General features: G+C 40.4%; 1 protein-coding gene across 1 annotated transcript; it reads right to left on the reverse strand.

The window, feature by feature from the left end:
• Positions 1 to 186: 186 nt before the first annotated feature.
• On the reverse strand, positions 187 to 16,157 carry ptk2bb (protein tyrosine kinase 2 beta, b; the record flags this gene model as incomplete). The annotated part of the gene is made up of 30 exons (XM_079215305.1): positions 187 to 2,062; positions 2,729 to 2,809; positions 2,959 to 3,093; positions 3,346 to 3,380; positions 3,487 to 3,511; positions 4,123 to 4,158; positions 4,396 to 4,548; positions 4,737 to 4,862; positions 4,958 to 5,017; positions 5,125 to 5,236; positions 5,686 to 5,890; positions 7,939 to 8,028; positions 8,269 to 8,369; positions 10,686 to 10,801; positions 10,957 to 11,057; positions 11,146 to 11,227; positions 11,914 to 12,011; positions 12,104 to 12,148; positions 12,246 to 12,277; positions 12,513 to 12,552; positions 12,746 to 12,863; positions 13,016 to 13,117; positions 13,739 to 13,813; positions 13,933 to 14,073; positions 14,198 to 14,252; positions 14,646 to 14,708; positions 14,941 to 15,020; positions 15,275 to 15,362; positions 15,483 to 15,661; positions 15,960 to 16,157. 30 exons carry the CDS (start codon positions 16,155 to 16,157, stop codon positions 1,847 to 1,849), a joined length of 2,988 nt encoding a protein of 995 aa, XP_079071431.1. The 3' UTR covers positions 187 to 1,846.
• Between the last annotated feature and the right edge of the window lie 1,075 nt (positions 16,158 to 17,232).

Genomic DNA, 17,232 nt, shown 5'->3' on the forward strand with positions numbered 1-17,232 from the left:
CAATTATCTTTGAATGATCATATGTAATAAATACCCTCTTGAAACTTTAAAATCTCTTCTATCCAGTGTTTATTGAGTGTTGTGAAAATGACCTTAGAGTTGGCCTTCCTAAATGCAGAACATCTTGATTTAAATATTCAACAGCAAGACACATGTTTCAATGAAAAGGCATGGACAGTAGTATACGTCACATTTATTTGTATATCACTTGATTTACGTGCTAGTAATGAACATTATACAAAAACCTTTCTCTCAAGAGAACCTGTTACTTTTCTGACAATCCATTATCCAAACTGCTCTTGTCTTCATCTTATAACTTTAATATAATGCGTCAATCATATTTGAGATATCTACTGTATATATAAAACACTTTTTAACAGTAGAATGGCTTTCAACCCATTTGGTTTAATCATCTTAACATTTCACTCCAGTTACTGTTGACAGGTTTAAAAGACTAAACCCTTTACTTTTAATTTAGATTTAATTCACATTATTTTGCAATTGTTTTGTTTTTCTCTGCTGAAAAAAACAATTGTGCTTGACACATTTCATATTTACAAAGCAAATTCAATTTTGAAGCAGACAATTAAGTCAATAAATCCCTAATCACAAATAATAACCGTCAACATTAAATTAACTGAACTGACGACATCGTAAATATGATGCCAATAGACCATCATTTTCTGCATACATACTACCTAGATAAGCACATACACTTTTTTTTAAGTTGTCTATATCAACAGAGTATTTCATCTTAAAACTGGAGTGCAGGACTTTAACACATAAATGAACATTAAGTGTCCAATTGAGTTCACACAATGCAATGCTGCAGGAATGAGTCCTAAAACCTAAAAATGAGTTAGCAGCATTGTTGTACTTTCGGTTCCCTCGTCTCTAAGTCAGTGGGTCCTTTGAATGGGTTTTTGGTTAGACGCCTCAAATAAGGTTTGTGGTTAACACAAGCTTTCGGGATTTAAAGGATTTGCTGTATGATAGTATATACAGTTTGTCAGTATACCCGAATCGTGAATTCTAAAGCTTTCACATCTTAAAAAAGGCAGTTGCTAACTAGAGGATAAATGAGACTACAAAATGCCTTCATGCCGACTAGTCTACCTTCACAGCCTCGTTGTGTAAACTCAAGCTCATGCGACCGTGGTGTAGTTCATTCATAGCCTCAGGTTGGTTAACATGTAAGTATTTTAACCTTTCCCATGAAAAAATCCCATTGACTTTTTGTCGAGTGAACCAGATGCTAAGTTTTGGGATAGCCTCCAAAAACTCATCCTCCCTGTAGCGTTCTGTGCTGATTAAGCCTATTTCCACCAGGAGAACTCGGACTCTTTGGATGTGGTGTCTGTGGGGTCTTTCCAGCGCTGGCCCACCGATGATGCGTTTTACATCAACCAGCCAGAGCGGGAGGGAGCAAAAACGGGTTGGGAGAGACTACGAAGACGGAGCATTAGCAAGGGGTATGCTGGATACGTTGGCGGGAAATCCTCAGACGTTTCTGTAGTGAATACCCAGATTTAAAAAAAGGCATTCACAGGAAGGAAGAAAGTTTAAAAAAAGGGAACCGATTGACGGCGAGGACAAACACTCCTTCAGCCGAGGGAGATGCGGCGAGCTCACTTGCAGGCATGCAGCACACGCAGCGTTTGCATGTTTGTGTATATAAATCTCATTGACAGAAGGGGAAGACAACACTTCTGCACCCCAGCTTTAACAAGACACATTTACAGGTATGATGAGGAGTGGCACAGCCTTAATTTGATTCAACTATGTGCAAATGTTATTTCTGACAGACGTGAATCGCTTGAAACTGAATAGGAGAGCTTACAGTCCACTAGGGGACCACTGGCTTGGCTAAGTTGGCCCTGACTCTGGCTTGGTCCACGGCATCTAACATGTTCTTACTGTCCATAGCCAGACTGTGTGCTGCAGCCAGCAGCTGCTTCTGGCACTCCTCCTTCAAAGAGGTGATGTAATTCTGCTGGGCCAGCCGCATTTTGCTGATCAGCTCCGCCATGTCGTTGTTCAGCAGCTTCTGGGTGCCCTCGATCTGTGGGGACGGTAAACAAACAGATGGCAGAGTTGGCCTTTTTCATGGAGGACATGTTGACATGTCACAGTGGGAAAAGTGATTAAAATGATAAAATGACTGGTTGCTGAATCCCATTTGACTGCTGCAGTTTCAGGCTTTTGGTATTGAGCATGCTGGTTCACTGTCATGCTGTCATGGCGTATTAGGACACTTGAATACAACATTAGTAACGCCTGTGCTTTTCCATACATATTTTGTGATGTTTTGTGAACTATCTTCATGAAGTGTATGAGTGTTTTGGTTGAAATTTCCAAACTACATTACGCTGTCAACTGTTTTTGTCCTATATGGTCCTTTACGTACATTTTGCTGACACCATTGTGTGCATATCAGCTGATGTTGTATCAAGTCAGCAAGGATTTTGTAAAAAATCATACTCTTTTTGAAAAATGGATAATTTCATTTAATGCTTTAATGTGAAAACTATGGATTTTGGGGTGTCCTCAGCCAGAGGAGTGAACGCAAAATGGTAATTTCCTCCTTGTTGCTTTGTGTTTTTATAGTTCTGGCACTTTTTGTTTCTGGGACAAACAGCAAGGACTGCTTGGGAGAAGAAAATCAATAAAGACATGAAGCAAGGAGATGAGAAAAAACGGGAAACAGGCTGCAGAAAAGATTCTGTACCTCAGTCCTGACAGACTCGTGTAAGGTGGGCAGGATGTCATCCACACTGCGAATCAGATCTCGTAAAGCCATCCCAACTGACTGTGGGCAGAGATCAATGCAAGAAATGAATCAGCTGTAAGACTCAAAAAGTTTGTTTTCCCTTGACAAGACATAAGCCTTCAATTTCCTTCTAATGCAGCGACAAACTGTAAAACTAAAGTGAAAAGCAGAAATCCGTCCCAGCGTACCTGGACGATGGTGATATATTTTTCTGGTGGCACCTCGGTGATGTCGTTCTTGAGTTGGACAACAACTTTGACCAGGTCCATGACGTATTGGTACACCTTGTCGTCAGAGCGGTCCAGCTCAGCTGTGGGCGCAGGCTTGGTAGAAGGGAATAATGTGTTTTAATAATTAAAATATTCATCTTCTTTACATACACAAAGGATCACTGGGCACTATATTATGACATGGTGGCAACAGTTTCCTTTCAACTGAATGGTAATTTGAGTTGCAATGACTCCATAAGTCATTATGAATTCTCTTTATCTAAAAATCAAAGCTAATACAATCGTTTTTTTCAGTGGGCTAAAAGTAATAAAAAATCCCCAAAAGAATGAATCAATATAAATTACCTGTGCTGTGAGCCTCGGAGGCTTCTCTGGAGGTCCTGCATGACAGAAAGATGAGAGAAATGAAAGACAGGAGGGTTTAGAGGCAGATGAAAGCGCTCAGAATGACTCGAAATAAAATTAATATTTCTTTTGAGCACTTACCATTTTCTGCGTCTGCTTCAGGGGACTAAAATGAAAAGAAAAAGATTAATCTCATAAGGGCTAAAACATTTTCTATTTTCGATCAAAATAACTATGCAGCACGACAAAACTATTTAACGTTTCTGTGCCAAGAGGTTAAGACAGCGATACTTTCACAAAATTAAATATGCACATGCCAGGTTCTAGGACCATTTAAAACAATGATCGGCGGCCACAGCTGTGCCACAGGCCATAGTTTGGCCACCCCAGCTCCAACCATCCTGGTAAATAGCAGAACAATTAGTTTTTACCAGATAAAACTTGTTCTGTGATATCATTTGAATTCTATTTTGTTACACCTGTTGAGCATTTGGAATTTAAATGTGTATTTGAGGTTAAAAAATAAGATATAAAAAGATAATTTCTCAAACATGAATGCCCGCTGTTAAGCTGTTTTTGCCATCATTGCACTCTATTCCACTCCGCTTGAACTACTACCTGTTGTGTGGCATCATGCTGACTATTTGCTCACTAATGGGACTAAGAATATTTGGCCAAAGAAAACAAACTGGGCCCAGAAATGTGAGACAGATTGCCAAAAAGCATTTGGAAACAGTGACTCTAAAATCTAAAAAGTTAGCATCGGCGTACACCCACCGCTGGGCCGGCAGCGTCCTCTGGTCCCATCGGGTCCTGCAAAAGAACAGGCAGGTTCATTTGATACAATAAGGACATGGACCCCGTCTTCGTAACTGTTATCAGGGGAACATTCAATCTAAAGCTAACAGGGTGCCGAGAGTGGACACGTGGGTTGAAATTGTTTAACGATGCCTCATTCCACGTAGCCTCCAGGGCCACATTCAACTGAGTGGAGGGGGACAGAGACACAGAGAGGGGGTTGACTGAAGTGAATGATGCTCTGTTTCCCACCAGGAGTCTCTCCTCCTTCTCCAGCCACTTTTTATCCTCCATCATCTGCTCTTTCTGCTGGCGGAGAGTGTTCTGCATGTGCTGTCTCTCCTCCTGCCACAGGCGCTTGACGTCCTCCCTGCTGTTTGGTTCCACTCGGAAAAACTCACCCTCCTTTAAATCGGTGGAAGAGCAACAGGAGAAAAATGGGTGAACAACACACAAACCCTTTTTTTAAGTATATTACTGCGTTCATTATTATTATCCAGCTTCATCAACATTAAAACACGTGACTTCAAATGTAATAGAAATGACACACTGGCAAGATTTGACTCTTGGACAAAGCGATGAGTCTTTCTTACGCCCATGCTGCGACGCCGAGGGGACCTGATGGCTAGCAAGGGAAGAGTGTTCGTGGAGTCGACAGGGGACTGGTAGTCACATGGGCTGGCCAGGTCGGGTGAGCTGGCACACAGAGCCTCGTTCAGCTGCACAGAAACACAAATCACGTCACACATTTGAGACGTAAAGGCCGTCATATTTGAGGAATCCGGTTCGAGATTATCCGGGGACACTACTCTACCTGAATGTGGAGACCAATACTGAGCGTGTTCCCGAACCGCGTTGGTTTCATTCTTGAAGGCTACAGTGAATATTCAAAATATGCATCAAAAATCAAAGAGTTTCATTTTGAATAATGAGCTGTTTTTTTGTGTCATCACAGTGGCTGTATTCGACCGGGATCCGTACCTTGGGAGGAGGAGGCTCTTTGAAGCTGAACTTGGTGTCAAAGATTTTGGTGGAGCGCGCTCTGTCCCTCTCTCTCTCCACTTCCTGCTCCTCCTCCATCTTGTGGACATCACTGACAGATTTTAGACAACAAGTTACTATATATGATGTCTTCAAAGAGGAACAAAAACACATCCTATGTAACTACATACTGCACTCAATCATTCCAAATCAATGCACAGCTGATGTTCAACATTCGTTCGCCAATTTTCATTTAAAAACTAACCAGCAAAAGGTGGATTGAACGTCGTCTATATTTAATTTGATATAAGATGGTAGGCGGATTGATACATTAAATTAAGACTACATTTTTGCATCAGTGCAAAGGCAACAGAGCGACCTTTGTCCTGGTTGCTCATGCGTCGATTAAAGTTCCCAATTGAGAGTGGCAAAACATTTACATATGATTAATACACTTGCATCAATAGTGAATAGAAATCAATACAGAAAGGCCACCACGGTAGATGCAACCTGAAATAAAGGGTTTAATTAAAGCTCTCTTTATATTGAGTAAAGAATGACCTGATCTTCACCACCAGCTCGGTGAAGCTGGGTCTCTCTCGGGGATCGTAGGACCAGCAACGGGTCATGAGTGAGTAGAGGGCAGGAGGGCAGTTGTCTGGCTTGGGCAGCCGGATTCCCTGCTCCAATTGGTTGATAACGTCTCTGTTCTCAAGCCAGAAGAACGGCTGCTGTCCGCAACTCATTATCTCCCACATGCATACAGCTACGGAGCAAAGCAAACACAAAGGAACAGGAAGTTCTGAGACACTTGCTTCCTGTGATGCATTTTTCAACCAAAAGGATCAAAGGGGAACAAAAAAGAGCAGTAGGTTGTCGTCATGAGGGCCAACACAAGTGAGGGCCACGAGGCGAGTCACTAATTAAGAAGCACCTTCACTCAATGTATTTGTGAAGGTGAGTAAACAAGGTGAGGACCACTAGATTAACCTTTATATTATTATACCATATTATGAAAAACCATACAGAACTCTGTATAAAAAATCCAATGCTAAGATAATTCACAGAATGTAAGTACATACTCTCAAGTACATTACACTTTAATTAAATGTATGAACTTGTGTATGAACTTGTATGATTTTTTTTTTTATCAGAAAATATCAGAGACATACACAGCCTGTGTGGCATTAAATCTATGTTTACTTCCTGGTTGAAAAGCAATATATTCAGATTGCCACTGTGTTTATGGTGTATCACTTTTTCTATGCCTTAAACACGTAAAAACAAAAATGTTCAAGAAAATATTACCTTTAAGGGGGGACATAAGACAGTATTATAGCAACGGGCATATGAATAAAGAGGGGCATTAAGGCTCCTATGCCTTGTTGGCTTTTTTCTCTCTCTCTCTCTCTCTCTCTTTCTCTCTCTCTCTCTCTCTTTCTCTCTTTCTCTCAGGCAGATGAGGGTGTTTAAACAAATCATCAAAGGTGAGAATATGCAGAAAAAATGTTGTGTCTGACATCAAAATATTAGTTGAAGTAAGCCACGTAAGGACCTCAGATGTTAATTGTGACCAGTTTGATCTATATTGATATATCTATTGGTATGAAATGTGCCAGATCACAGTGTGGCTATGAAGTTGACCACAAGATGGTGCTGATTTGGTTAAGACAGGTCAAGATGCAGGTGGTAAAAGATGATACAGCAACCTTATAACTCAATCGTGTAATTAATAGGCCCTCTCCATGGTCTATACCAGGGGTCAGCAACCTTTCGTATCCAAAGAGCCATTTTGACCTTTTACCACCAAAAAAGAATTGTCTGGAGCCGCAAAAAATATTTGATATCACAGCTTCTGAAGTTTTCAATGTAGTCATATTATATATATAAAAAACTATAGTTTGTTGTATTTATGAAATTATAGAACAAGAATAAAGACATTTTTTACATTGTATTGCTATTTTACCGTGTATAACTATCAAACAAAAAATAGTCATGTGTCGGCTACATTAAGGTTAATTAAAAACACAACTATACAGACCTTCAAGTCTATCTATATTTGTGGCTCATGTGGTGGAGTGTTTGCCCTGTAACTGCAAGGTAGCAGGTTTGATACCTGTCCTCTTCAGTGAGTTTTACATTTTAAGCGCATATCTTTTGCTACGTTTACACTGAGCGTCCTCCTCACTAGAGCTCCGCAAACGGAGGACGGATCCGTTTTTACTAACGGACGCCTCACTGTCTCATGAGCTGACACAGAACCAGCAGCAGTAGTGGAGTTTGGAGACGTGATCCACTTCCTGAAAGTATATCTACTTTACTCAGTGTGCTGCAGTAGTTGAGGAATCGCTCTTCTGCACTCATCTGCGCGCGAGGGCGGGGCTCTGAATCACGAGTAGCCAGCTGCAGGGGCGGAGGCTTGACAGCGACGTGACGCACATTTTAGTGAAAGAAATATTTCAACATTTATTTTTATTTTCAGTGACACAATATCACCTAAAACTCCAAGATAAGAGGACTTCCCTTTAAAAGTTTTTCCTCCAGTTTTCTTTCTTTTTTTTTTTTTTTTGTCAAAGCCTCAGGGAGCCGCAACAGACGGGCTAAAGAGCCGCATGCAGCTCCGGAGCCGCAGGTTGCCGACCCCTGGTCTATACGAACGTTTATAAAGTAGTTGTTCAGCCCATCATCCCCGTTGGCCTTCACAAGTCTCTGTATCAGTCACAAGTCATCTTTACCAGCTAATAAAACTATGCAGTGCCATTTGAGTGAGGGTGGCTTCCTGAGCTGAGTTTAGTTTGAGTATCACAAGCTCACCAAACATCCAGACATCGCTGGCGGTGGTGAAACGTCTGAAGTTGATGGATTCTGGAGCCATCCACTTGATTGGCAACCGTGTAACAGACGCTGCAAAGAAATGGGAGACATTGTTATGTGGTCCACATTTTTTACTTTTGAACAGGAACATAAAGAAGTGCATTTTCCACATTATTTCTTTGTTTCCCCTCCATTGTTTGATGTTCCCTCTTTACTTGTCTGTCTATTCTGTCTAGGATATATGCATATTATGCATTACAATTTAGACAATTAGGTGTCCAAGAATAAAATGTGCAACAGTCAAATCAGCTTCCTTAAGGCATCTCTTACCTTTGTAGTATTCTTCGTCCTCAATGTATCTCGACAGACCGAAGTCTCCGAGCTTCACACAGTCTGCACTGGCGACTAAGATGTTCCGCACAGCAATGTCTCTGAGACGAAACATGATTTATGACAGATGATTACAAATTTAGACAATACAAGCAAAGTTCCTGAAATGGCCCCCTCTGGTTGACCTGAATTTAAAACAGCTATCCTGCCACAATTGCAGCCCGAAAATAATACAAAAGGAATCTTTACATTTTCCACCCAGAAAGTAATTTCCTTTGTCTGTGTTTTTTCTTCACATGAGATTGAATCCAGAGTGGCTGCTTTGCTGTCTGAAACCTGTTGATAACATTCTGCAGAAACACGCTTTTCTGTCATCTCACATCAACTTGCTGTAATGGTGTATAAATATATATAATATATATAATATATAAATATGTCAAGTATACATGAAAAAAAGGTTTTCCATTGTCATTACATTATATTGCTCCACTTTACGTTCAGATGCTGTTTTATTTTTATTTATTTTTTCTAACTATATCTTTTAATAGGACTGTCAACTTGCCTTTTCCTCGCCATCCCTGTGAATCAACACTGTGCAGCAAATCACACTCAGATTTGTCAAATAATTTCAAGAACATACTGTAACTCGACATGATCGGCACAGGACATTACAGGGCCCTATTTCTCGTACATAGTTCAACAAAGTCGATCAAATGTCTTATTATCCAGCTTAAATTACCGAGATGATTGACGTCAGGCCATTTCGGATCCTCAAAGGCGGATCCGCCCTCAAACAGTCTTGTTAATTCGAACAAGACGTCAGTCATCTGGATAATTGCGCGTGCACGCTCCTCTTCAAAAGGGGGAGGAGTCAAACACAGATTCCATGATCTTCAAACGCTACAATGGCAAATAAGATCAGAGAAAGAGCGTCTTTTTTCTCCACTGACGAGCAGGAGATGATCATGAACGCATATGAGGAAGTCAAGTCTATAATCATGGCAAAGTCTAATGCTGCGTTCACAGCCAACGCCTTGCGAATATTCACAACGCGTTGGCTGTGAATGAAGCATAACGGCACCCCCGCTGCGATACATAAGCATCGCAAAATATCAGACAAGTTAAATGCGTCAGTGTTGGGAAAATGTATCGTTTAATTTTAAGTGCCTCATCACCCAAATCAATCAGATTATATTTATTTAAATGTGCCTACTGGCAGTATTATACTAATAGATACATACTTATGAGGATATATGTACTGTATGTGCGTATGTATCATGTACTATATATGTGTATGTACATGTATGTGTACCATATAACTAGGAGTTTGAATATGTGTATGGGTGGATCAGTATGTATGTATTATTCATAATAAAAAATTCAATCAATTGAAGCAGTGAAAATAAATTGTGTGTGATTCTCTATTCTTATCATAAGTCCACCTTAATCATGTTCTACAATAATGATATGCATGGTGTATTAATAACACTGTCATATAATTATGAGTGCTTTCAACATATTCATGAGTTTTTAAGCGCTAAATAAACATTACGAACAGCACGGCCTGCAGCGGCTTTCCTGATGTTCTCCACATCGCTGACACTTGTAAAAAAAAAGCTCAAGGCTGTGATCAAGTCTGTGAGACACTCTGTGATCCAGTCTATGCATACAGTATGTAATCCAGTTTGCATACAGTATGTGAGACGGCCAATGCTCGGCTGCGCCGTGTGGTGTTCAATGTATGGCTCGAGAAGGTCTCGTAAATAAATGAGTCCTTGTCGGCAGAATCGATAGCGCTCGTACAGGAAGTAATCATGATGTGAGAACGGATCTTGCCGATCTCGAAGAACTTTCTCCCTATAAAACTAATATCGCTCCTTCATCAATGAGGAAGGGAGCTGGCATTTTTGTCTGGTGGGAGTGGCCAGTTAATCCAGTGAATTTCACTAAGCCTGCACTGGAGCAGGTTAAAAGATTTGGATGTGTTGCTATGGTGATTTTTCCAAACTTGCTTCGTGGAACCGAAAAGCCTGATCTGCGTCATCTTATCCTGAAAATTATCCAGCTAACTCAGTAAGCCAGGTACGAAGAACAGACATTGTCACTTCATACAAATGCAGTGTAGATTAGCTGGTCACTGTGACTTCATGGTGTTGTCAAAGTGACGACATCATGCCCGACAAAAAGGTTTGCGACACTCTTAAAATAAAGCCTTGGTTTTCTACATAAAGTTTCAAGGGACCCGGGTTTACGTGCATATATTACAATATGGGTTCATCCATTTACAGAAGATTTGTCGGTTATAATTTTTTTATAACTTAAACACAATATGTTTCGTGTTAGCAATGTTACCTGTGAAAAATACAGCACAAACAAAAGACAACGGCAGAATCACTCTTGCTGGATGAGCCTCTCACCTGTGAACCATGTTGACCCCTGAGAGGTAGACAAGAGCTTTGCAGATCTGCAGGCTGAACAGCACCAGAGTTATATTTGTGATCGTACTCTGGTTCTCTGTTAGGTAGTTCCCAAGCTGCAACGTCAACAAATGAGGAAGTCAGGAATTCACTTTCTGTCACGGTGAGATGCATGAATCTAGATGTGACACTATGACACGTGGCAGAACTGGATTTCAGTTCAGTACAACTGCATTCAAATTGAAATCAGGAAATTAAGATTGGCACGAACCTCCCCATACTGATAAAGCTCCATGACTATCCACACAGGATCGTCCTCTATGATTCCAATCAGTTTGACGATGTGCTGATGATTGAGGTTCTTCATAATCACTGGCAAACGCACAAAGTTCACAAAGTAATTGTCATAGTTATTGTGAGCACATTCAATTCCTTATAATCCACTTTTTTTTCTAATTACCTGCTTCACTCATGAACTTCTCCATCACGTCAGGTGAACAGTCTTTGCAGGTCTTCACTGCCACGTTAACCCTCTCGCCACTCTGTTGAATCAATCACGGAAAAAAGACACAGGGAGGCTGTGAATATTTCAATGGGAACTAGGAGGAGCATTTATGGTCTACAGCCGATGCACAAAATGAACATTTGCCTCCCGTTCACTTCCATTCTACGGGAGCGAAGGGGCAGAAAAACATTTGCTTTCGGTGGCGAAGCAAATTCACAACTTCACATTCGTGTGGAGCTCAACTTTGATGAATTCTCACCACGGATATTGCCGTGGCTGCATCCGCGCATGTATGACCAGGGCTTTATTCTGCCACTATTTTGATCACTGATAACATTTTCTGGTTCCAGCTTCTCAATTGTGATGATTTGCTGCTTTTTTTCTTCTTTTTTTAATTTTTGGATTTGTAATCTCAAAAATCTTAATTTAAGTTTAAGATAATTGGGATAGGCAGTTTTAGCAGCAGATTAATCAATATTGTAAATAAATATTAGTTGCAGCCCTACTACAAATGTAATGCTAGTCAACATGCAGTTAATAAGGTTTTTAACTACATATTTTATGCAGCAATTGTGAATCCTGGCACAACTATTTTAATAATATATATTTCACCAACAAGCTTCCGATCATTAATGTCTGATGTTAGTTTATAGATAGTTTTATAGTTTGTTATCCTTTGTTGCTGTTAAAATTGATATACTTCAACAAGGAAGATACACTTACATCTTTTTTATAAACTCCATCGTAGACTTCCCCAAAAAAACCTGAACCAAGGATTCGTCCGAGATCAATGTCACTTCGGTCGATCCCGTACTTGACAACTACAGAAAGAGATTTTAATTTATTGAAGTTCAAAAGTCAGTTCACAGACAAATCATTCTGCAAAAGACATGAATACAAACTTTGAACGGACCTGATGTCGGCCTTTCGTCGAGAATCTCACAATAGATATCTGACCCTGAGAACCCAAAAGAAAGATGGATGTTTTATAAAGGAGGTGTATGTATTGCATTATACATAAAGGTTACGTAACATTCTGAAAGCTGTCAGCTCACCCATACTGTGTCTGGCCGAGCTAGAGTCTCTTCTGCTCCAGAGAAAAGACAGAATGAGAGAAAGCCCCGCTCATACATTTTCAATTTATGGCTCCTCAGAGCGCTGACAGCAGGATTCAATAAAACAGCCTTTCTCATCAATAACTCTAACTTTTCATTTCTTGTTACAACCAAAAATAATTACAACAGCTCGAACTCTGCAGTTACACTGAGGCCGAGAGAAGACACAAATCATTCAAAGTTTTGAAATAGCCAACATCCACTCACTCTGTAGGAATCTCAGGGAGGGCACACCGTGTATTGGCATCTAGGATAGAAATGAATTATGATAATTCCAATTACGTTCATGCAATATAATCAAAGATTTTCATACAGCTTCTAAAGCATCCAACAATGTTCTATAGTAAAAAGAACACACACACACACACACACATATATATATATATATTGCTTCAACCATGGTGATGTTGCAACGGAGGAAGTGGCTGAGTCGTACACACCTTTATTTGGTCGGTAGATAACGGTTTCATCCGTGTCATTTTCCAAGCGGCAGTAGCCATCAATAAGGTCCATCATGTTCTCTGCCATAGGGACCGTGGCCACATTGATCGAGAGCCGCTGTCAGAAACAAAAGGACAATGTAAGTGTGGGTCAAATTTCCTGTGCAGAAGCTTTCTATGGTAAATGTATTCACATATTCTACCTATTCTGTATCTTAACACTGTACAAAGTAATAACATATAAGAGGTAGGTGGTGTTGTGGTACTTACTTGTCTGGCCCCCTCTACATTGAGGTCTAAGAGAGCCTTCCCATCGCTCTGAGATAAGCATTGTATTTTCTTGATCTGTTTGAAGTCGGCTAGAAAAACCGGCTGAGGCCCAAAAGAGAGGAATGCAATAAGTTGAATTATGGAGGGACTGATTCCATTTTACAAGCTGTGTTAGATATATTATAATGGTGTGGCATTCACTGATGGTAAGAGACAAGTTTCTGTGCAAAATATGTCTAGAGTTGAAAAATCCCGCAGGAATAAATTAATACTACTACTACTAATTAATTCAAACAACTTTCAGAGCAGCCAGTGAGCAACCGGCGTCGACTTCAGGAACTCACTGTTAATTAGTGAGCTTTAGAGGTGCTGGGAAGTGGATTTTCCTTTGGACAGAGCAAGGCTTGCTGTTTCCCCCGGTTTCCTAATTAGCGGATGAATTCTTAAATTATGGCCCAAAGAACTCTTGCAAAGTTCTGCAACCTTTCATCTAATCAGTTCATCCCTGAGTGCAGGAGGGCGGTTGTTATTCTATCAAGCCGCTCCTGAGATAATGCAATTATGAGTACGGACAGTCGGACAGACAACCCAAAAACATAATGCCTCCGGCCTGAAAATCCTGGTGCTAAGCTAGATATATTTGATATATAACGCAACACAACGCAATATATGATGAAAAGTCAAAGCCCTCTCAGGTAATACCTGAACCTGCACAGTGCTTACCGCTGAATTCTTCTGTGTGCGTTGGCGAATCCCCCTCCCACCGACGACCAGCTCCACTGCTAGACTCCAACCTTGCTGTTGACAAGTGGGCGTGGTTAAATGTTTGTCATATTAGTGTGAACAAGAGCAGATTAAGGTCTGGAGCTCCTGATGGCTATCACCACAACTACGATAGGATTTAGAGGGCTGCTCACCACTAGTTCACATGGGAAAACCTCTTCATCGTAGTTGATGAAGTCTTTGAGGGTCTCGAAAAACTTGACCATGCAGTCTTCCTCCTTGAGGGTCGCGTACTGTTGAAACGTTTGCTGGATCAACTTCCGTAGCGGCCTTGACTGGATCACAAGCAAAATATTAAATACAAATATTCTTGTCTGTACACTCTGATGAAGATCTGTTCGAGAACCCAGTAGGAAATAAGGAAAATACATTTGTGCTTTTGTAGTGAGGATAGTTTACCTTCATGCTGTTAATCAGCTCTTGAGGAAAGAAGAGGTCCAGGCCCACCTCTTTTCTTCATTTGAAAAGGGAAATTCAGAAAAACAGTAAGTATTAAAAAAAAGATATTACTACCAGATTAAAACATCATGTTCTTAATGTCCTTTTTAAATTAATAAAAATGCTAGTCAAGCTGCTCCAAGGTTCAATTCCGTTTATTTTGTATTGCCCAAAATCACAAATTACAAATTTGCCTCGGAGGGCTTTAAAATCTGTGCACATACGACATATCTGTCCCGGGATCTCACATCGGATTCGGAAAAACATTTTCACGGGGAAGAAAGGAGTGTGCAACATTATCCAGAGGGTCTTTAAAAGGGTTTCATGAATTCAAGGCTCACTATTAATCAGAGTAATAAGTTATGTCCCCAAAATTACACTTATAAGAATAATGGAAATAAAAACTTACTCTAGCAGTTCAAAGTTAGACTTCTTTTCGAGACCTTTTGCATTCATGTCTTTGTAGAACCTCCTGAAACAAGAAAACATCTCAGCAAATAATAGATTCTACAAAACCAAATGTTCTTCATCCTAAACTACAAGCTACTGTATGACCTACTTACTCATTATCTGGCCATCGACTATTATTAACCCAAACCACTTACATGGAACTCGTGCTGTATAACACCTGGACAACCTGTCAATAAAACTCTAACCAACTCCATCAAATCTGTGTTATCTCCGCATTTAATAACTGCAGTCACCTGATCTCCAAACAACCGAGCTGCAGCGCCATCCCATCGCTGACCTTAGAGGCATGAAACTGCATGTAATCACTACGCACCTGTCGGGACATCAAAAAGGGAAATCAGATACACCAACAAATACGACAGTATTACCAGATTATTACACAAAAAATCTTTGGAAAATTAAAGATTCACAAAGGTTTGATTTCATTTCCCCACCTCCTTTCACAGGTCGTTTTGATATTGACAAAACTGGTCAAGGACATTAATTTCACAATGACAGCTGCTTTGTGAAAACATCACCTCTTATTGGCACAAAGTAAAACAAAAAAAATACACTGTAGCTTGTTACCTGTTGGTAAAAAAACACTAATGTAGATCGGTCATCATTGAATTTTTCCAAGAAATTGACGGGGACGTATCTGATACGAAGGTCATACCTGCAATTAAAGAGGAAACACCATGTGAGTGTATCAAATGCCACGCTTTAAAATCAAAACAACGTAGAACAGATAACGTTGGACACAAAGCGACTAAACGTCCTCGGCATCACTCTGTACCTCCACTCAGCTTCCACGTGGTGGCTCTCGTACCGCTGCTCCACCTCCCCGACTGTCAGATCTGGATGCAGCCAGTGAAGTTCTTCTGACTTCAGGTGCTTCAGCAGGAGACTGTAGCATCCTGCGTGTTTGATGTTCGGCCCCAATCGACCACAGATCAGAATCGAACGAATAATGGCCTGAAGGAGACGGAATGAGGATTTTATATCATGAATTTCTAGTCATCCCTTTTTTATATTGCACTTTGTAGTTCATCTTTTCCTGCAAGGCCGAGCAATTAGATGTAAAAGTGAAAAATTATGAGATTTTTGCCTGTTGCCTTACATGTTAAAGGGTCAAATAAAGCAGGTATCTGGCTAGAATACAAAACACTTTCTTCAATCTTCTATTTGTAATCTAAAGTATCTAAGATAAACACGATTCACATCTTCATCACTTATTTTACGGTACTTTCCTTCCATATGTTTTTTGGCTTACCCTAATTTGCCAGGAGCTGTCACATTTAACCAGCTTGAAGTTCTTGCCCACGTTGTTGTTGGTGCAGAAGCACACTTTGAGGATCTTGACAGGCCCTCCGTCCCCAGTGAACTGCGACTCACTGGACTCGTCTTGGCTGCTTTGTCTTGGACTGGGCACCTTCCAGGACAGGGTCTCTCCGGACATCACCTCATACATTCTCACGAGTGGGTCGGCACCATCATGTCATCATACTTTAGACAGACAAAGGGGTGGAAAAAAGTTAAATTAAGATTTAAAATGAGTAGTGAGACCTAGGGGACTTCAACTGGTTGCAATCTTCAACCCTTTAGTCGAAGAATTAGAAACAAGGACGAGTAAAAGAAAAATAAGGTGCTGGTTTTCAAGCTTGTGGTCTAGGTAAAGCAAACTCTTCAGCAAAAGTGTACTGTAATTTTGAATTCTTATGAGTATCTTGTATTCTTTAGGTCAACTCATGAAGTGAAGTTTGTTATTGAGTAAAACTATTAAGGACTGCATTGTGAGACTGGTGGTTTAAGCAGCAGCTGCTTAAATAACATGCATGTGCCTTTTATGAATAAAGGACTTATGCTTATATGTCACACCTATTAGCATGTGTGTGCGCTGACCACGCTGACGAAGCCCTCCTTGCTGTATACATGTATCTATATGTCTTGTGATCACGCCAAAAAGTACTCCTTTGTTTGTAAATACCAAAGCAGAATATTCCAATAACAGCCCACACCCCTGTACGCTGTCTTCATAACACTGTGTGATATTCAATCTTCAGCGCTCACTTACACAGACTCGTTGTGATTCTGTGCAACTGAGCCTCTTCTTGCAAGAATAAATACTTTAAATATACGGGTTTTTTTCTTCCGATATTCACCATTTCAGCTTAAAAAGACTTAACACCAGGTAGGGTAAATTGTTTCCACAACCGTACCCACTGTTCTGTGACTTGCTTCATCATAGTACGCCAGTCATGCTACGGTTCACATTCATACTGGGATCGCGTGCCATGTGGTGTCCATGACTCACATCGTTTGATTCTGAGATTCGCTGATTACATTCCTTCCTGACCGTGATTGCAACTGAGGGCTTGAGTGATTCATAAAGTATAATTCATCATCTTCGTGCACAAAGAAAATTCAAGAAATTCCACCTTCTCCCTGAGTTCAAGTTTAACTTAAATGTCATTAAATATACAGTATTAAAAGACTACCTGTATCCAGACTGACAGGGACAGACACAGTATCGTAAAGCGAAACAA

Source organism: Taurulus bubalis (genome assembly GCF_910589615.1).
Source record: "Taurulus bubalis genome assembly, chromosome: 3".
Classification (NCBI taxonomy): domain Eukaryota; kingdom Metazoa; phylum Chordata; class Actinopteri; order Perciformes; family Cottidae; genus Taurulus; species Taurulus bubalis.